Consider the following 21295-nt stretch of genomic DNA (forward strand, 5'->3'; position numbering starts at 1 on the left):
TTCAAATGGCTTCCTCTGCTGCACTTTGGGTTAGCAGCTGCATGTCCTGAACCCTGGACCGGTTTGATTTGGGAGCAGCTCCTCTCCCCACTGCTGGGCTGTGTCTGTCTGTCCTGCTCTCTAACCTGCCCAGCCCAAAATTTCCATATGCTGTTCCCTACAGTGCCCCTACACTGCACTTAGAAATGATTTGGGAAACCACCTGATAGTGCTACAACACAGCACTGGTGGGATGGATGCCATCTCACAGCTTCTGTGCATAAAAAAAACCTGCGTTCAGTGGGGCTCTCCTGGGAAATTACTTACTAAAAAGCAAGGAATGAAAAAAAGCAGCAAAATGACAAAAAAAGAAAAGAACAGAGGAAAAAAGAAATGGGGGAAAAAAAAAAAAAGGAAAAGAAACATGACCTCCACATGTGCCAAGTGTCTGTCTCACTGACAGTTTCTCTTGGGAGCTCCTGAGCTGGTTTCTGTCTAACAGCTCCACCATCCTGTTTTTGTCAGTGCCATAAAAATAGTTCTTGTTTTGAGGGAGGAAGGGAGGTGAGAAGCACCATGCCAAGGAAGCACAGACAAATGGGCATTTCCTGCCTCACCTCCTGCCAGCTGGTGGGCACAAAGGAGCACAATCTTTGAGAGCTAAATCCTCTTCATAAAAGCATAGGAAAAACATCACAGAGGTGAAATATTGAGTTTTCACTGACTGAGCTCCCTTGTCAGCTCGTTTGAAAATAACATTTCCTATCAAAGTTCTCATGGAGTTAAAAATTTAAACATTGAGGCAATTTATTCAAATAAGCAATTAAACCCTTCTCCTCTCTTCCCTCTGTTTTTCGGAGTAGGAAACTTTGCTTTTCTGACCCTACACCAGAAGAGAAAGTGAATTGGAATTCATTATTTCCCTGTCACACAAGCAGCCTGTGTGTCCCCAGCTGTGGAGTGAAAGCAGATCTGGGCCATTGTTCCGCAGCTGCAGGATGGTGCCTCCAGCTGCCAGGAAAAAGGTGGGAGCTGAGGAACATCCCCTCCTCCCCAGGGCTGCACCGAGGGCTCTGCTGCTCTCCAGGGCTTTGGATCCAGACAGATCATGACCATCCAGCCCCAAACCCTCCCCTCTTGGAGCTTGGCTTCATTTCCATTATGTATTTATGATGCCATCTGCCCTGTCTCACAACCACAGCTCCTGCTTAGCTCTTCTCAAATACCCAGGGAAATGGTCAAATAACCAAATTACCAGTTTGACAGAGTGACAGAAACTTGAATAGAGGTTTTGCTCATTCAGCTGATTTGTCATATGCAAGCAGGGCAGTTTTCCTTTAAGCAGCATGGCCCACATCAAGAGTCATAACTGGAATGCAATAATTGCTTTTAACGTCAAAAAAACTACACTTACAAGAAATTTTTCAGTGTAAATCAAAATCCCAAAGGATTACCATGCCAAAAATGCAAATCTAGAACACAGACTCTGCATTCATCTAAACTGGAATTTTTTTATATAAATCTGAGGCAATAAAAACTAAATTGCCAGTGCAGGACATCTATCTGTATGTTTGTACTGCTGCAGATATATGAGGACATAAATCCATAGGGTGGACATGCCTCCAAATGCAAAAAAGCCTGCCTAAAGCCTGCACTACATCCTGCTGCTCTGGATACCACAGCAGCCTGCTGCAGAGAATAGCAGGACAACCACGCAGCCCAGGGTCTAGTGAAGGTAAAAAATAGTGCCCAGTCCCTGGGGTTAGTGCACATCAGTTTGCACAAAAGTCAGCAGACATGTGCCTTGTGCCTTCTCCTACCATTTTGTTTTTAAACTGTGCAATCCAACCTTCTCTAAGGATGGGAATGTTGGGCAAAATTGGACATATAGGCTCCAAATGCCCAGAATGTGCAAGACGGACTTCTGGGGCTTCATATAGAATTTAAAAAATAATATAAATATAGCTGAAGTGGGCCAGATACTCTTCAAACAGCTAAAAGTAGCATTCCCAAAAGTCACCTTAGAGTGACTACAGCTCCGGACAACTCATCCAGGGCTTGAGCTTCCAACTCCCCATCTTGCTTTTGAAAATTTTTGAAAAGCCAAGAAAAAAGGGGCTGAGGAGGTGGCTGCGATCCTTGCACTTGAAAGGCACCAGCGTGTCAGCCTCACTGCAGATGGTTACTATGCTTGTCACAGCAGTTATTCCAGGGATTAGGAGCACCAAGCAAGACAACAACTCCTCCAAACAGTTGTCCTTTGTCAGAGCTGTGTCCAGCTTGGCAGGAGGCGGGCGGGCGCTGGCGCCAGGCACCGCCGGGCCAGGCACGGCCACGAGGCTGCTCGCCACAAGCTGCACAGCTGGACACACATGGCAAGGTCTGCGATGGCCACAGGACCCCAAAGTCTCCTGTGGAGACCCACAGACACCTTGGGAAGCTCCCAGACAGGCTGTGGAAGTTTCCTGAGCCCTGCTGTTAACAACCAGCTGCAGGGAGGTCACAACTTTTAAAAACAAGCATTTCCTTGGCACGAAAAAGAATGACTGTTGAAAGAAGCAGAGAAAAGGTGGTGGGGTTTTTTAAGCAAAATTGAAAGTCAACAGACATGAAGCAAGGCCAAAAAGACATAGGTAGCAGCCTATCTCCTCTGTTTCACTTTGCTGAGAGCTCTGCAGGACTCAAAGGAGCCCAAAAGCTGACATATTCGATGGTACAGCTGACATGAATAAAATCTGCAGAAGCAAAAAGATCCAAGCAAACCAGCTGTGCTTCCCAAGCCTGCCTGGTGCTGGATTCTGCTCAGAAGTGTCTCACTAAAGCTCCTATTTTCACTAGGGTTAATGAGAATATATTCTTCTTCTCCACAAGCTTGATAAAAAGGCTGACATTATAAAAACTGATTTGTGGTCCATCAGCCAAAGCTAAAATGTAAACCCTAACAAAAAAGCTTCCAGGCAAACTGCAGGGTTCAAATGACACTGTGAAACTTCAGAGTACAAACACGGTTTAGGACTGTGGCTGACACGTTCCTACCAGGACTCTCAGACAGATGGAGAGATTTTGGAGAGCTTTGTTTCTTCTATCTCAAAGTCTGTGCCATTTCTAAAACCTTTTTAGATCCTGTAGGCCAATGCTAAAACCATATCAACTCTAGTTTGAATTTCACTAGAAAAGGTCTCCAGAAGAAATGTTCCCTTTTTTCCCTAGAGGGGTGGAAATGTTGGTGCTATCACAAAGTCTTTGGATTCTCACAAGAAGAAATTATTGCTTTTCATAAACAGCATCTTTGCAAGAGGGGTAGAACTAATTTGGGTTTGCTCTGATCCATGTAAGCTGTCCTGAGGCTTCATTATATTCAGGAACAGATTCCTAGACATGAAGAAGAGATACAGAAAATGTGGCAAAGGAAAGAAATAGTTTTGCACCTGTGACCTACCCAGATTAAAGCAAAGCACGTTTGCTCCCTTTCCTTCTGACCAAGAGGCTGAAATTCTCCCTAGCACTGCTCTGGCTTTTTATGCTCCTCCAAAATGTTAAGGTAGAAACAAAAAGTGGAAGATGGCACAGCCCTTCCAGAATCCACAAGTCTCAGCCCAGCATGTGCTCAGAGTCTCCCTGGCTTCAATGGGGCTTGGCTGAGGCTTTTAAAATGTCACTATTTTGTATTAAGCTCCCCTGGTAAAATACTGAGTTACAATGGATTTTGATTAACCCTGCCCTTCCATGAAGGAAACCTCTCCACCCATAGTGGTGAAGACTGAGCCGAATTTAACTGAGCTCATTGACCTCAAACTCATTTTGACTCAGCCACGAGCCAGACTGCAGCACATTCACTGAACCCACCACTGCTGGGATTTCTAAGCTTAAACTGGATTCAAGAACTTCAGGATAACACTGGGAAACTCTGAGCTATTTAATTTAAACAACTCTTCTGAGAATGCTGATCCTTTTTATTTCCTCTCCTGGGTTCCCTGAGAGAGAACAGCAAACAGACACGAGCACAGCCATAAGAATCAACAAAATAACTTCAATACAGACCATAAATAGTTTGCAAAACCATTATTACACAGCAATCACCCGATGGAATGACACTATTTCTGAGACAATTTCATTACTTTAAGAGATGCCATTTTTGCGGGATGGAGAAGATTTGACAATGGCTAACAGACAGGAAAGCTTACTGTAGCCTGCTGGAAAGTTTCTGGATGAGGTCCGCTTCTCTCCTTTTGAAACTGAACGGGACAATGTGATTACTACCCAGGGTTGCTTGTGTGTCACTTCAGCCAGGAAAAGTTGTGGAAATGACAGGAAAACAGGGTGCTGTTATCACATGACACAATAACGTACAACACAATACTCAGCTAGTCACACTGCCCACTGGGCACTCAGCAGCACAAATCACAGCCAGGTCTTTTTCTTCCAATTTCCACCTAAGCTACCTCCCCTCCTTGGGGGCAAAGTGGCACCCGATGATTTGAACTCGTTTTAACAGATTAAGTCATAAGCAATTTGGTTTTGTTTTCTTACAGCAATGAGGATTATTATTTCCAACTCTATTATTACTAGAATTAGAAACAGGCATTATTAACATATTAGCCAAATACCTGTATGTTAGTGACATGCTACTTCCCTCGAGGCACATTGACCATCCCTGCTCTGCTTTTCTTGTGCCAAGGCAGATCTAACAACTTCTTTTCCCTTAAAAAAAAATTAAAAATCAAGCTTCCATCCTGAATCCACCAATCTAGGACTGGTGGTCTTGCCATTCATCAGATACCCTCCCCCAAATAAGTCTGAAGGAATTGAACAACTACATCCTTATTTATTCCCTCCAGAGCCCTACAACTGACAAGAGTTAATCACCACTCTGCATCCTGTCCGTTCAGACCCAAAGTCCTGCAAGGCACATGCTGGAAGTCACTCATTTGTGCAAAGAATGAGGACAGAAGTTGTCGACCAAGACCCGTGGGGTCAATGCAGTCTTTGAATCTGAAGACTCTTCTCTCTTTATTCTCCATTCCTCAGTGTGTACAGAAGATAAAAGCAATGAGTGATTCCTTCAGTTTGAGCCCACAAAGCAGAAGAGATGACACACTTTTCCATAGCCAGGGGAAAACAAAAGACATTTTACTATGAGGTGGTGATTAAAGTCTGAAGAGATAAAGGATGTGCCCATCCTGCTCTGATGAAAAGTGGGATCCCAAGTACACAAAGTAGCAATGAGCAGAGTTGATTCCGAGAGCTGGTTTTATAGGGGTTTCCTGCAGGTACACGGTTTTCCAGCTGGAGTCAAAGGGTTGGAGTCCAATCAGATACGAACTGTGGTGGTCCATGCCTGACCCTCTCAGATTAACAGTGACACTGACAGCCCCTCAGGGTCAGAGCCCAGCTCCACCAGCTGCTCAACACAGCAGGGACACACAGGCACCAAGCTCAGCCCAATGCATAAGCCATGTTCTACTTTGCTACTTGTAAATACAAGATAGTTATCCAAAAAATGGCTGGAGACCAAACCTGCGTGTACACACAAATATATTTATACTCATGTATTCAGAGACGTTACACATAACATTCTGCTTCATCCCATTTTCCTCTCCAAACACCAGCACGTTCTGCATAGGAAGCCAGCATGTATGCAGCTGTCCTGGGGGGTGGATGCAGCACCTCAAAATAAAGGGAAGGAAAGAAGGGGAGAAAATTTTGCTTCTGGTAAGACAACAGCGTGAAGGTAAGAGCTGATATCAACTCTGAAACTCCTCCACCTACTCTCCCTGCTTTGAAATAAGCCACTGGGATGAAGGGGAGGACACCTCCTCATTGTTTTGGGAGGACACAGCTCACCAAAAGCCAGGCATGAGAAGGAAAGTCTACAGTAAACTCCTACCCAAAGGAGGCATCCGCAGCTTTGCTCTTCTGTCCAATCACTCTGTGTCCCAGCAGGCCACACTGATGCAGATTTCATGTTCAATGAAGTCAAGTTCAGTTTGAAAATGAACATTTCCAGCTCACTGCTCTACCTTTCTCATTCCCACTGACCCAGAAAACTTCACCCCACTCCACACCACTCAACTCAGTAGGAAAAAATCTGGTAGTCAGCTCAACACTCTTGAGTGACTTACCCCAGACACCACCTTAATGTCCCTGGAAAAGTGAGGACAACACTTAAAAATACCCTTACAGGTAACACAGCTCTGCCACTACCCCATCCCACCTTCTTCTGCCCAACATGCCATGGAGAACAGCCCTGAGGAGGCAGCCCAAGCATCAGCCATCTCACCTAGAATTAGGAGCTGCAGGATGTTCATGCCTTGGTGTGTGAGACATCTGTGTCCCAGCTTGGTGGCCAAGGATGGCTGTGTTGCCATGAGGGCCCACAGGGACAGGCACAGAAGCCTCCAGGCTCTCCCACCTTGGATAACCCAACACCTTTGGCACCACGGCTCCTCTGCCACTCCAGTACCCAGCTGCTGTCCCTTTCTGGGCAGGACAGGCCAGGTCTCAGTGTTTGGAAGGTGACTTGCCACCATCACCATCCTCTCACCCATCATTGCTCTTCCCACCAAGGAGGGGACAGGCCAACCCCCAGCCCTGAGTGCAGGTCCTGTTATGCATCACAACGAGAGGGTTGAGGCTGCAAGATCCAAATTCTGCCCCCAAATGAGCATCTCTGACCATGGCTGTGTGCACAAGAACCAGGACAGCAGCTCCCAACCATGCCCAGATGGGACAGCTAACACAGAGAGCTACCTGTGGATCACAGACCAGAGATCCCTGTTGAACTCTCTATCACAAGCTTCTGGCCTAGCCTCTACCTCTTCCAAAAGACAGCATCTCCCAGCTTCCCATCCACAGGATGGGGAATGCAGAGATTTGTGCATTTATAATTTATATATAATTTTTATATAATTTATAATTGCACAGTTCAATCACTCAGCACCCGTGAAGCACTTGGAACCCATGGGAGTCAGGTCATTACGTGACATCAGGCTGGATTTGATTTAGCCACCCAAGGGTGGCTCACCAGTTTCCAGAAGTTCTGAGGAGCCCAGGTCCCTGCAGTGTGGCAGGAAGGCAGGTGCTCAGCACCCTTAAAAAATTCATGTGAGTTAGCTGAATGGAGAAACACAAGGTGCAAATTTTGGTACCAGACATAGAAGGTCTAAAGTCAGAAGCGGAGTGCTGGGATATTAAACCCTTACAGAAAGAAGAGAACAACCCTACCAGGGCAGTGAAGCTCCAAGGGATGTGGAAGCTGCTAGAAAAGTTTAATTTGGAAGCTGCAGACAGCAAAAAGCTCCTTTGCAAAGCAGATCTACACTTAAGAAATACCAAAAACTTAGAAAGTTAAAAAATAAAGGATAAAACAGATCTTAAAGCAGCACATTCAGTGAAAATCCCACACTGACTCTGGCAGCACCTTCTCTGAAGCAGTGACCTGTTAAAAGCCAGAGATACTCAAGTGTGTTACAAACCACATAATCTCTGTCATGCAGAGATCACTGGCCAAATGAACTTGCAAAATCTTGGAAGGAAGAGGAAGGCTAAATACAAGGCAAAATACATCAATTTGCAAAAAATGCTCCTGAAAAAATTACGGAAGAAACATTGTTCCAGCACTGAACCGACAGCGATGTTTGTATGAGAAGTGAAAGCCTGGTTTCCACAGGCTTCCTCAGACATTGAGATGTCTCTGCTGAGGCCTTGGAGTTTGCATTTTACTTGTGCTGACTTGAAAATACAAGTGATTACATCCAGATTCTGCAACTTTCAGGAAACGAGACAGAATCAGTTACAGAAAAAAAATCAAATTCTTGGTACCTTTGACTCTGAATTCTGCCTCCAAGGCTTCCAGGCAGCACTCCCTACCACAGGAAGGTATCACACAGCAGAAAGGTAACAGAAATCAGTAATAATAAAGATGTGAAGTGACAATTACAGAAATGAGGAAGAGAGAAATATTTAAGGAAAATTCACACCAGTAGTAGGGAGCATGCCAGTTTAGGATATTCCCCTTTGGGGTCTAGGTTTTGGGGTTTTGTTTCAAAAATGGTAGGAACTCTCTCAGGTTACTTCCTAAAAAATTCCACCAGCTGCAGGCTATGCAGCTACAGAGCCTGACCCCACATGCCAGAAGGGTATGGGAAAGCCTAAGAGGAGATTAAAAGAGCAACTGACACCTCAGAGAGGCTTTGGAACAGCCAGAAAAAAACCTTTCCAGTAATAACAGCCCCTGAACTATACAGAAAAAAAGGAAGCAGCACAGTCTGATGTGCAACTGGACCTCCACTGGCTTTTGAAGAATCCAACACACTCTTGGGGCAGCTCTCTGCAAAGCGTGTGACTCTCCCAGGTGTCACAAGGAGAAGCTCCACGCAGGGCAGCTCTGGAAAGCTTAAGTCCCAATAAATCCATGAAGCCACTCACAAGCTACAGGGAGACTGTGGCGTTCAACTGGACACCAGACACTTCAAACATGAAATTTGTACAGTAAGAGAGATTAGTTCATTTTGTCACTTTTTCAGGTGAACCTGCAATGCTCTGGTAATCAGGTTCTCAAGAGGTGGCAACTCTGAGAGTCAAGAGACAGAACACTCAAGAAGCAGCATGCTGTCAACCACGTGCCAAACACCATTCTCTGTGCTTGCCCATTTCCTAGCAGGTCGATCTAAATCCTCAACATCCAGGCATCACTCTACAAGAATACAAAGCTTTCTAGACAACCAAAAATCCCATCTACAACCAAATGGTTTCCATCTTGTTTTCAAGAGCAATGGGCAGCACAGCCCAGCCAGAAATCCTGCCATGCACAGCCACAGTCACACCTCACCACATCACTCCTGTTAGTGTGATCTGAATTTCCTTTTAGCAAAGGCAACCAGCTGCAAGCAGCTCTGTAAAGCTTCCACATAGATAATGGAGTAATCTAATTTTGTTTGTGACCTAAATCCTACTTGGACACAAGACAGATGAGGTAAAAGGTGGGATGCTTTCCAGTTGGTATAATGGATTGGAATTTGAAGAGCTCACCCTAACCACGGCTTGTGTCCTCCAGCCTCTGCAACGTCTGCTGCAGGGAAAACAAAGTTAGCAGCTGTTAATCTGCTCTAAGTGACAAAGTCAGCCTGAACTCACAGGAGCCGTGGGCTAACCTGGCAGGTCTCCACAGCCTCGACTGCTCCCCAGCCTGCACAGTGTGGTAATCACACAGCCTCACTGACTGACCAGGCATCAGCCACCAGTAAAACTCTTATCTCTTCTCTAGACTGCATCCTTCTACCAGTAAAACTCTTACCTCTGCTCTAGACTGCATCTTTTCAAGTATGAATTATATTCCCCAATTACTGCCTGTATCTGAGGCTCTATTTTGCCTTACCCTGTACAGGTCACATGTAAAATTATGTTTACAACTCTGCTGGATGCCCTACAGACAGGCAGTAAACATATCATGCCTAGATGAAAATCTCTTTGCACTTCTCAAGAAGATTTGGTGGCAGCAGTTCCAGCTGAACAAGACACACCTCCTCCATCACATGCAACCACAGAACTGGACCTTCCTTCCAAAGCCCTGCCTCACTTTCTGCTGCTCAACACACCTTCTCAGGCAGAAGCAACTGGACACCCCTGGACTGGTGGATCCAAACCACAGAACCCCAAATTTCATGTGAGAAATTAACCTCTCTGTATCTTCAGATCCACCCATCTGGACCAACAGGGCCTGTCCAGGACAATCCCCAGCAGTGTGGAGCCAGTGCTCATTTCGGGAGGACACCCAGGCTGCTCAGCTCCACCAGGCTTGGTGAACAGAAACACACTCTGCATCAGGAACTTGTCTGGGCGAGGAGGTCTGAAAGATCCAGCTCAAATCCAAAGCCTAGGAAAGGTTTCTAGCCTAGTGAGGAAAAAGTCATTCCAGCAACTCAGGGAAGAAGGCAGGAGACGGAGATACATCAGCTGCCAGACAAACACCTGACAGAAGCGTGCAATGAGAAGATGTCAACACTCCTTTTGAGGAACAGCTAGGGACACAAAGGACACAAGGACAATTTGCTGCATCCAAGCTCAGCCAGCCTCACCACAGAGAAAGCAACCAAGCTAACAACATCCATCTCTTCCAAACAGAAATGGCCATTACAGCTTGCAGCCTCCCAAGAAAGCTTTAGCACAGACACATCACCATCAGTTCTGGCACGTGAACAGCTATCACATCCAACCCAGAACACCTGCAAGCCTTCAGACCCAGTAACACCATCAACCAGCCCAGGATCCAACCCCTGCCAACAACTGCAACTCCCACAGAGAAAGAGCAGCACCTGTCTTGGACAGTGTTGACAATCACTTGCACAAACATGAAACTTAAGATGTCACAGACTAACAACAAAAGCTCTTCTGTGCTAGACAGGAGCCACTGTGACTTCCAGAAGACAGAAATCTGCACAGATAAGCACAGAAAAATCAAATCCCTATAGATGGCTGATGGTAGGGACTCACTAGCTGAGACTAAGTCCTTTATTTAATGGACTAACAAGGTCAGATAAATGAAAGAGCCCCAGAAGGGGTTTTGCAGAAAATCTTAACAAGAGTTTGATGATGTGATGAGACAGAAAAAGTGAGTATCTAAATGTGTGCTCTATAACCAATAAAAATACTCTATTTCAGAGAGGAGAGAGAAGGAAAGAGGAGGACTTGCTGGACAGGTCACTCAAGATTTTAAGAATAATCTAAAGTACTCTATAAAATTTCTCTATATTGCAATTACCATCAATAACTCATCAGAAACATGTTCCTAATTTGGTAAAAGCTTGTTTGAAAATCCCCAAAGCTCCCAGGAACAGAGCCCAGTTGGGGAAGCAGAAAGCACTGAGCTCCAGGAGAGAGGCAGTGACATGCAGAGCCAAGCAGGAGCAGCCTATGACAGGGACACTCCAGAGAGCCCAGGCAGCAGAGAGGCTGCAGGTGCAGTTTCTGAGATTTGACACTGACAAAACTCCTGAGACCTTACAGAAGAAAAATGTGGGACATCTTTTGCATGCTTGCTGCATCTGCCACAGGGACTGTCTGCAGAGCAGCACTGTCCAGCTAGATTGGTGGATCTGAGGATACAAAGCTGATATTTTTGGTGCTTTTTGGTATTTACTGGAGGCAGGAACAGCTCTGTGCCACACTTGCTCTCAGACTTTGGACAGGGCTATCCCAGGGCTAAACTGGCTAGAAAACTCACTGAGACCTAAGCTCTGCATAACTCCCCTAACATCTCCCTGCTGCTAAAATAATAATCCTCAACCTTTGTCTGTTTTAGTGCTGAAAACAATTCTATCACAGTTATGACTTTCACAAGTAACACAGAAACAAGAAATTCTAACAAAAGGTAATAAGTTGAATAAAGATATAGGAAAACAACAGTGAATCAGTCTAGACATTAATTACAGGTGTATCTAACATTATCAGCTACAATACTCAATTCAATCAATTCTGGAAGGCATTAGCTCCAGTGTAAACCAAGAAGATCCCAATTTAACCTTTTTTTTAATTCTGGGAAAAAAAAATTTTACAGTGACTCAAAACTGAGAGATTTAAACAACTGACAAATAACTGGACTAATCAAATTGCATTTAACTAACACTGGGTGTTGGCTAATTCATTTCAAAGTTGTTCCACTAGTTGTGCCATTGGCTTCATACTCACATGTGTGGATTTTGGAAAGGAACTCCAGAAGTATTTAGAGTAAATCTTGCTGTGGACTTGAAAGGTGGATTTGCAAAATTTAACTTCAGCGCTTTGCGTTTACCTGGGAGACAATGAACATAAAGTGAACTTTTTGTCAGCACAAAATATTGAGAGCATCTGGAAATAAACAGAAAAAAATGACATATTGTAAGAAAAAGATTTTGCATTTCACAACATTAGCAAATCACAGCTTATGTTAGGACACGGGGATGGTGACACAGAGCCAGCTCTCATACCAAGGTCTTCCCCAGCTCATTCCAAGGCAGTTGCCAAAGCAAGGCATCCACAGCACCTCCTGTGACAGCTGGAGCACCTGGATCACCTGCCAGGGCTCCAGCAACCACCAACTCCATCCCCAGGGCTGAGCATCCTCCATGCACACCCATGGGGCACAGAGGCCCGACCTGCCACGCACAGCCTGGGGGATGGCTCTGAAGAGGGAAAGGGCACCTTGGGATGTTTTTATATCAACTCCAAGCACAGGATGGCCCAGGGATTTCTTCTATTATCCTTTGAGTCTGTTTTGTTCACACGCCTGAAACCCCAACCCTCTGTCCAGGGCAGTTATGTTGTGTTGGAAGATTTTCCCTTTCTCACAGCAATGTTTATACAGCTCAGGAGAACGTGGGACGTGATGTAGTCCAAGACTAAAATTGACACAATTAACTACAAACCTTCATCAGAAAATCTCCCCACAGACTGCTCCTATTCTTACTATTTGTGAACTTTATACACCAAGTTTCTTCCTGTTTTTACTCAGGGACACTTTGTAACTCACTTAAATATTGGTCTGTTGATTTCAACCTCAGTAGGTTTCTATAAGGATAGTTTCAATTATGTCACTCCAACATCTGAAGCTCGATTTTCTACAAATCCAACAAATACAGAAGCTTAGGCTGCCCCTGGGAAGCAAACAGGATGGTTTGTTTCTGCTCAGCTGATGAACAAGGAATGTGACTGGGGAAAACGAACATCCTGAGAAATGCCAGGAATTTCCATCCAGCACAGATCACATGGAAATGTACTGTAAGTGAAACAACAGACTCAAATGAAGCAAAGTCTGAGGAGAGGCAAAGCAAACTGTGCTCCCAGCAGCCTTCCACAGCTTCAGCTGTGGACTCCAAACCTTGAGTTTCATCCTGAAAAAAACTTTTGAATCCATGTTTCTATTCCTTGCAGACACATCATTCTAACTGGAGGCAGAAGAGCCCCTTTGGATGCAGGAGTTCAGCTGTGATTTTGCTAAGCACAGATTAATTACAGAGCACCCTGCCTCACTACAACAAAGAGGGGTGGGGGTTATGGTGCCTCTGGAATTCACTAATGCCCACCACCACCAAGGCTGTGTGACCAAACTGCCCGAAAATGTGCTGTAGAAATATCCACCCTATATGAATTGTCTTTTAAAAGTTCTGCTAACTTAACACATAATTCTAATCATCGACCATTATAACATCTACTTCTCTGAGAACTTTTACAGTAAAGACTATGGGAGAGAGAATTATTTGGAAGAAACCAAAACTAAATACCAAAACTCCGAAATAGGTAACTTTTTCATAAATTAGGGTAATGCTTAACACCAGTTTCTTGACTTATGGTCTTCCCAATTGTGACCACTGGGTTTGTTCAGCTGTATGTTAATGATTATACCAAGTCCAGACCATATTTGAAACCAGGATGGCTGAGCAGAAGTGGTAAGTACTACTTTATGTTTTGAGGGAATCTAAAAAGGATTGTGTCCTATGTTAGGCTGCTCTCCAAGAAGAAAAAAGACAGCCAAAAATAACTTTCTGGTTGTAAATAAGTTAATCTACCCATAAGGATAGCAATCTTTATTGCAAATCATCCCAGCCTTAAAGAGGTAGTGGTGGTGGTGTCCTCAAAACAATTTTTGAAAGGATGTCATCATTCTACCACTAGGCCTGTGCATGGAACTGAGGTCCAGGAATGATGCCGTGTGTCCCCAGATGCACAGCCCTTGGCATTCCATAGATCACAGCCAAAACTGACACTGGGAAAAGCACCTACACAACAGCCCCAATAAAATCTGGGCTCACAGCAGCCCTTGTTCCTTGCTGCACTGGTGAATGGGTGCTAGGCCAAGGACAGCATTATTTATGTGCTGCTATCCGTCACCAGATTTAATCCAAGCACTTGGCTCTGCAGTTAAGTTCTCATCACTCTGAGGCCCCTTCACCACCACCACCGCCAACCAGCCTTCACAAAACAAGAAACAGCTGTCTAGCAGGTCTCATGCAGGCCAAAAGTATTCCTCCAGAGTTAGATTGTGTACTACTATTTTTATTTCACCTAGGACATCTATGATTTACAGAATCACAAAACCATTAAGGTTAGAAAGAGCTCTAAGATCAGCGAGTCCAACCATCACTCCAGCACCACCACCTTGTTCATCATCAAACCATGGCCTCAAGCACCACATCCACATGTTTGTACACTTCCAGGGATGGGACTCCACCACATCCCTGGGCAGCCCCCTCCAATGCCTGACAGCTGAAGAAATTATCCCTAATATCCTAATATCTCCTGGCACACCTGAGGCCGTTCCCTCTCCTCCTGTCCCTGTTCCCTGGAGCAGAGCCCATCCCTCCTGGCTGTCCCCTCCTGTCAGGAGCTGTGCCAAGCCACAAGGTCCCCCCTGAGCCTCCTTTTCTCCAGGCTGAGCCCCTTCCCAGCTCCCTCAGCCTCTCCTGGAGCTCCAGACCCATCCCCAGGTCCATTCCCTTCTCTGGGCATGCTCCAGCCCCCCAAAGTTTGTCTTGCCATGAGGGATTCAAGGTGCCTCAGCAGTGCCCAGCACAGAGGGACTGTCACTTTCCTGCTCTTGCTGGACACACTGTGGCTGGTCCAGGACACCCTTGGCCATTTCTTCAAGCCTCTGAGTCACCTCCTGTTGGAGAAAGCAATTCCAACTTCTTCCTAGAAATTTCCTCACCACCATTCCTGCATGCCACACCTCAAGAGTACTGCTTCCCATGCTCAGGTTACACAGAACAAAATGCTCCCTTTTCAAGCAGTAAGATTTTTAAAACAGCAGTAGTTTAATGGAATTTCCCAAGGTTTCTATCCTGCAAGGGTACAAACTGATCCCTGTAAAAATGCTTTCCAGTCTGTTCAACTCTGCAGGATCAACCTCTTGATCGAGCAAGGTCAAGTGAGCACAGGTCACAGGGTTCAAGTGAGTCACAGTGCACAGGTAAATATTCTCTCTGGTCAGATGCTGAAGTCACTCTCTGCTTGTGGAGTGATGATACACAAGGAATCAAATCTGCACTCTCCAGGAAAAAAAGAGATACAAGCACAGAAATACAAGCTGTGACAGCAAACAGCAGGAAGGAAAGTCAATGGATCTGTAATGAACTATGTAATCTTTCTACCTGTCCTCTGTAATACTAAAACACATCAACAAAAAGACAGAGGAAATGGGGAAAAATTGATTATTTACCTACATTTGGAAGCAGAGCTCAATGCCTGAGGTGATTTTCTTAACAGAAAACTATCAGCTCTGATTTCTTCCAAGGTAATTCCAAGCAAAGCTAGCGCAAACTCTAGGGTGAGACATGAAAAAAAAAAAACAAAAAACAAAAACAAAAAACCAAAAATAACACAGATCTCTGCTCTTCCAACAGCTTTAGAAAACCAAACTGCTGTATCTTGTCTGCTAACAAAATGCCTGCTTTGATGTAGAGACAGCAAAGAACATTTACCTGCGTTCAGAGCTGCAGCCCCGCAGTTGCTGACATCCCAAAAGCTCCCAGGATTTCCAGCTGGTTATTCCTGCTGCTGTTAGCACAGCTCTGCCTGCCCACAGACCCTTCCAACTTACCATCTTGCATTTCTATTTCCTTCCTTCCCAGTCTTGCTCATGGACCTACTCCAACACCAGCACAACTAATTTGAGACTAAAGCGGGTTTCCAGTCTCACACTCAAGATAAATTATTTTTCAAGAAAAAAATAGTCAAACTTTGAAAGAAAACCTGAAGAGCTTCAGCATATCATGCAGATCTATTTGAGGAGTCTGGATGAAAGAAAAGGCCTGGGTTTGACTTACTAGTTTTAAGAGCTGCAAGTATGGAAATTCACTTTAAAGGGTACAAATATTTTCAGTGCATCTGTCTGTTACAGACATTTTTAGTCCTTCAATGAAACCTTTAATTTCACATGATCTGAGAGCGAGCATTCAAATCTGAAATGATGATTTTGCACTGCAGGAGTAAACTAAGTATGCTCATTTTTAGGAGTCACCTCATTAGAAAGAGGATTTAGCCATAATTCACCCACAGGCAAAAGTGTGCTTTCCAACTAGGGAGTACAAACATCCAAGCCTAGAGCAGCCAGGACTCTGGACAGGAAGGATTGCTGGCCACTGCCTTCATGAACACTCTCCATGGCAAAACAATCGTACTAGACAATATTTTAGTGAGACATCTGCATGATTTGGGGCCGGGAGGTGGCTCACAGCTGCACCAGCAGACACCCACCTCTGTGACTGGCAATGCAGGGTAAGGACTACATCCCACAGCACTTCCAGCATCTATAAATACCTCCACCACCATGCCTGGTAAAGTAGGTTAAGCTTAGAGGGCAAGAAATTGCAATCGGATTAAGATTAGTTCCCTCAGACTGGAAACTCCCAGAAGCAAAACCTGAGAATGAAGTCTCCAGACTCTCCAAAACCCTCTAGTAACCTTTAATATTATCCCTGATGCTACCCTGCATGGAAACAGCATTTGTATAAATAGGGTTAAAGCTCCCTGCCCAGAGGAGGGTGCAGCACTAGGATGAAAGAGCAGCTTCCAGCCCAAACTGGGGTTCAGGCAATTTCTAGCTGGAGAGCAGAATTAACACATGGCTCACAGTCACAGTCCAGTGCCAAGCCTGGTGAAACAATGCTGGAGAGAAGCTGGAGGGCTCAACTGTCCACACAGGAGGTGCTGCCAGACCAGGAGTCTGTGTCTGCTCTCACAGCAGCACTTTGCTTCACCCAAAATATTCCTGCAACCTGTGCCCGTGGCAGCCAAGGCATAACCCTGCAGAGCTGAGCCTGTCATGGAGCAACTGTCAGGAACAAAGGGTGACACTTGCCCTGGGAAATTTATTGTGCAGCACCTGGAACCTCTCCTGGTGAACAACAATAATAAATTATGCAAAGGGCCATGCCCAATACTTTTTCAATATGAAACAGCACAGCAACAATTATAAAACATACCACAGGAAGGAGGACTGGGGAGGGTTTTTTATTACTTTTCTTTTTAATTTTAGGAGTCTGTACTCAGACTAAAAGCAAGGGAAAAAATCTACCCTTGAGGCCTCTGCTTAAGGTCAATGGAAAGGATTTCATTTCTTTGGATAAAGCAACAAGCATGTTTCCATCATCCCTCTAGATACCTTAGGCCAGCAAAGTGGCAACGCCAATCACAGCCTGCATCCCACTGGCTCCAATAAATACCTTGGACCCACACTGAATCCTACAGTGACACAATCACAGAATAAGAAATCCTCCAGAGGCAGGGGAATAAGAATAGTTACATGTTGCCTGTCACCAACTAGTTAAATAACTAGAAAGAGAAATAAAAATAAGCGGAGAAAGTAGGTGTGTGAAAATGTTCAAGCAGCACTAACAAATAAAACTTTGGAACCAACCTCTACTATAAGTGAGGACACTCATACTGCAGTGGGATTTTAACAGGCTTCAGACTCTCCTGGGGAGGGATAATGCTCTGACCACAGCACTGGCTGCTTTTCCACTTGACCACTATTTCCACAAGAGATAATCCTTTGCACAATGCAAACATAGCAGATCTTCATGTCTGGATCCAAAACTTTGTAATATATAGTTTTTTTTGTTTTTTCCAAATGCTACCAGCCTGACATCTATGCATAACTAAAAATGCACCAAGCCAATTTTTCAAGTGTGGATCTGCTTCTCATGAATGGTCTCTTGCTGGTGAGTTCCCACATGAGCTGTTCTCCTGAACATCTGATCAGTATCTTCACAGCCATAGAGAGGAACTGAGCCCTTCTGAAAACTGGTCTCAGCTGCAAAGTTCTTTCTGCACTGTTACACTGGGAAAGATTTGGATCTGGATCTTAAGAACACCTTGGAACACATGGTCCCAACGGGCATTTTTGCTTAGCTCTGCTGAATTATAATGGAGGTGTGTAGAGCTGCTTAAGCAAGAAATTAAATTGCAAATCTATAGAGCCTATAAAGCTTTTAGTTGTCTTTGAAAAACTTTTAGACACTAAATCCAAGGCAATTTTGTGCTAAGCTTTAGAAGTGTTATCTGTAGGTAGATCTATCTGATCTATTTTTGTACTTCTCCAATCTGGATTTCAGAAAAAGATGTTCTAATTCCAGGGATAAGGGCTATATCCAAAGACAAAGGGCATAAGAACAGCTGCAGTGGTCCATCTAGCACATCACTTTGCTTTCCATCACAGCACCAAGATATCAATGAAAAGAGTGATAAGCAAAGCCACAAGATCCTTCCTTCAGGTTTTCTTTCATCCTCCAAGCACTTGCAGCTCAAGGCCCTCCTCAGTCAGCCATGGGATCTCTGTATTTAAGGACTGTTGCTGGGTTTCCCCAGTCCTATCCCATCCTCTCACTGCCTTGTGAGTGCCAGACCCCATCATGCCAGGCTGGCAAGAGCCCACCCAACACTTGATTGAAGCCCTCAGACTTGAAGTCAAGTTCAACAACACAAACCCAACCCAGCAGCTCAGCTATGTGCAGGCTGTCAGAAGAGACACAAACCTGTCACCTATGCCTGGTGCTCTGTCACCACCTGCTCTCTGCCCTTGTCACTCAGGACCTGCCCTGACACTTGCATTTGAGACACAACCTGAGTTTGTTGAGTTCCCATCACTCTGTGCAGAGCAGCAGCGGCACAGATCTCCCCATGAGCACACAACAGGGCTGGGTGTTCCCATTCCCTGTCTGCAGGGGAGCAGATCCTCGGTGCCACAAGGGATGTACACAACCCAGCACACCTCCACTGTGGCCAGGGGTGCTCCGGCCATGTCACAGCTCTCCTCCCAACCTGAATTACTCTGCTTCCCAAGGAACTGCAGAGGGAGAAATGAAGGAAAATTCACATAACAAGGAATAAAAAAAAAAAAAAAAAAAAAAAAGAGCAAAAAATCTAAAAAAGCTTACTTAAATGAACTTTGGTTCACTTTCAGTACTTTGTTCAAACCTTTCCTCATGCTGAAATCCAACAGAAACACCCATAGGCTAGTTATTTCTCAACACCAAAATAACTTAATGAACACTCAGAGGCTTTGTTAAACATCACACCACAGCTCTGTGAACACCAGCTTTTTGGGCTGATGTTTTTCTTACAAAAAAAAAAAAAATATCTTGTGCACTCATAAAAATTCCAGCTCTGTACTTGTGAATCATTCAGTACAAATTAGCAATACCCCTGTAGCAGGACAAGCTCAGGAAGCCCTGATTCCCACTGCTGAGACATGTCAGGCATTGTCTAATGACTGATGTTTCCAACAGAATTTTCAGCTTTAATAGCTTGGCAGCATCAAACCCTCTTCAGAAAGACACACGGTGATGGCACTCTTGCCCAACGTTGTCGTTCAAGTGACAAAACACACAGAATGCCAGGAATGAGCTGCTGCTCTGCTGCTGTGCTTGAAGGAGTGAAGGCAGCATGCACCAAACCCCATTGCACAGCTCCACTGAAGGCTGGAGTCAACCAGGGATTTGGGCACAGGGCTGCTGCCTTCAGGAGCTTGGCAGGTTGACAGAGCTGCCTCCAACGGCGTTGTGGATATTTACTTATGTGGCAGAAACCTTCACTTTCTTGCTAGCAAAGATAACACTGAAGTGTGACAACAATGAAACTTCTTCCTGAAGGAAGAACTGCACATATGGACACAACAACTCTGACTCCAAAATAACAGCCTAGGGATCTGCAGCAAGACACTTCTGCAGCAATGAACAACAGACTGGCTTTGGAACATCAGCTGATGCAACTCTAGACAAACACCTTGCATCCTGTCAGTGAAAGAGAGAACAGATCTAAATAAATAATATTTTAAATAAAGACCTTAATACAGCCATTCCTAATGCAAGCAAACACTGCAGAAAGTGAAAGTAGAGAAATGAGGAGCTGCAATCACGTTACCTGCAGAGCAGGAAGCTGAGGGTTTTGTGGTTTTCCTTTTCTGTGTGGTTCCAGATGAGTAAAACCCCAGTGTTCCCAGCCAGGACAAACCCAAGCCTCTGCAGAGCGTGGCTCCAGCACATGGATCACAGTCAGGAGTTGAAACTGCTGTAGAGAGCTCTGGTCTCCTTCCACCACCCAGCTCAAAGGATTCTGCTCTCCCAAAGGACACACAATCCCTTTATTTCCACAGCATGGGAACTCCTGCTGCCTTTTTATTGCTACAGTTTTTATAACTGAAAAAAAGAGTGCTTTTTATACTTTGTGTTTATCTTGCAGCACTATTAACAGGCCCAGACCATAGGACTGGGATCTTGCTGTGAAATTAATTGAAATTACACTGGGAAGGGATCTCCACATCAAAGTCTAGGAAATAAATTTCAAACAGTTTTGAGGTTTGCAACCCTGATAGAAATAGGAAAAAAAGAGAAGAGTCCCTGACCCTTTCATTTTCTTTATATGGACTTGTCAGCAAAACACAAATGGGAAGGAACTACCCCTGGGAACAGCCCTTGCCACAGACAAGGCTGAGCTGGGCACAGGCAGGAGCCCAAAACACAGAAACTGAGAATGGCTTGGGCTGTTGCCTGGGCAAGGAATGCCATGGCATGCCATGGACAGGGACCTCAGCCACGGGAAGTTCAGCACTGCATCCTGCTGCTCTGCAGAGCTGCATCCCAGTGTGCAGCAGAAGCTGCAAGCTAAAAGCTGCTCTCTTTAGGCCAGTAGGAAGTCAGTTCCATTGCATATTTCCCCCCTCATTTCACCATTTATTAATACCCTGACTGCTTACTGTCAGGGCCTCCCAAATGTAGGTTAGCAGAACATCAACACACCTCGTGCCTCACCTGACAGCACACGGTTTTGCTGAATTATTCACTAAGGCAAAGCTGCCATCCTGAACTGAGACTTGCTGCTGTTTTTCCATGAAAGGGCTGTGCAGCACTGGGGATCAAATCCTGCCACTTCTCAATGACTTACAAGAGAAATTCAGACACCTGCGTTACATTCCTTTCATTCACAACAAGCAAAGATTCTCTCTCCAGTAAAAACCCTTGATCTTCCAGCAGGGAGAATAGCAACTGCCTTTTCCTTCTCAGCACAAAATAACCCCCACCTTCCAATTAAAGATGTTCTTCTTGAGGAAAAGAAGTGGAGGCACAGCAGAAACCATCACTTAACAGGTATGTGCCAGCCTGTGCCAGGTCCAGGCCAGACCCCTCCTGCCCTCTCTAAGTGCCACCAGTTTCACCACCAACAATTACTGAGCACTGACTGGGTACTTGAAAAAGTAAATTAACACCCAATTCCTGCCACAGAGCTCTAGCTTGCAAGAGGTTTGAAATTCCAGCTTCAAACACCAAGTTTCCTAAATATCTGTATA

At 44.9% G+C, this 21295-nt stretch overlaps 1 protein-coding gene across 2 annotated transcripts in view; it reads right to left on the minus strand.

Annotated features, from left to right (window-relative positions):
• The window catches only part of MAP2K4 (mitogen-activated protein kinase kinase 4), a 60488-nt gene that overhangs the window by 26043 nt on the left and 13150 nt on the right, over nt 1-21295 (minus strand). The window contains exons 2-3 of one of the 2 annotated variants that reach the window (XM_053960586.1): nt 11665-11767; nt 4164-4259 (exon numbers count right to left, since the gene is read on the minus strand). In XM_053960586.1, coding sequence (XP_053816561.1) covers nt 4164-4259; nt 11665-11767 — 199 coding nt within the window. The remainder of the gene's footprint in view (nt 1-4163; nt 4260-11664; nt 11768-21295) is intronic. The other variant, XM_053960587.1, reaches the window with a different exon arrangement.

This window comes from Vidua chalybeata, chromosome 19 (assembly GCF_026979565.1).
Source record: "Vidua chalybeata isolate OUT-0048 chromosome 19, bVidCha1 merged haplotype, whole genome shotgun sequence".
Taxonomy (NCBI): Eukaryota; Metazoa; Chordata; class Aves; order Passeriformes; family Viduidae; genus Vidua; species Vidua chalybeata.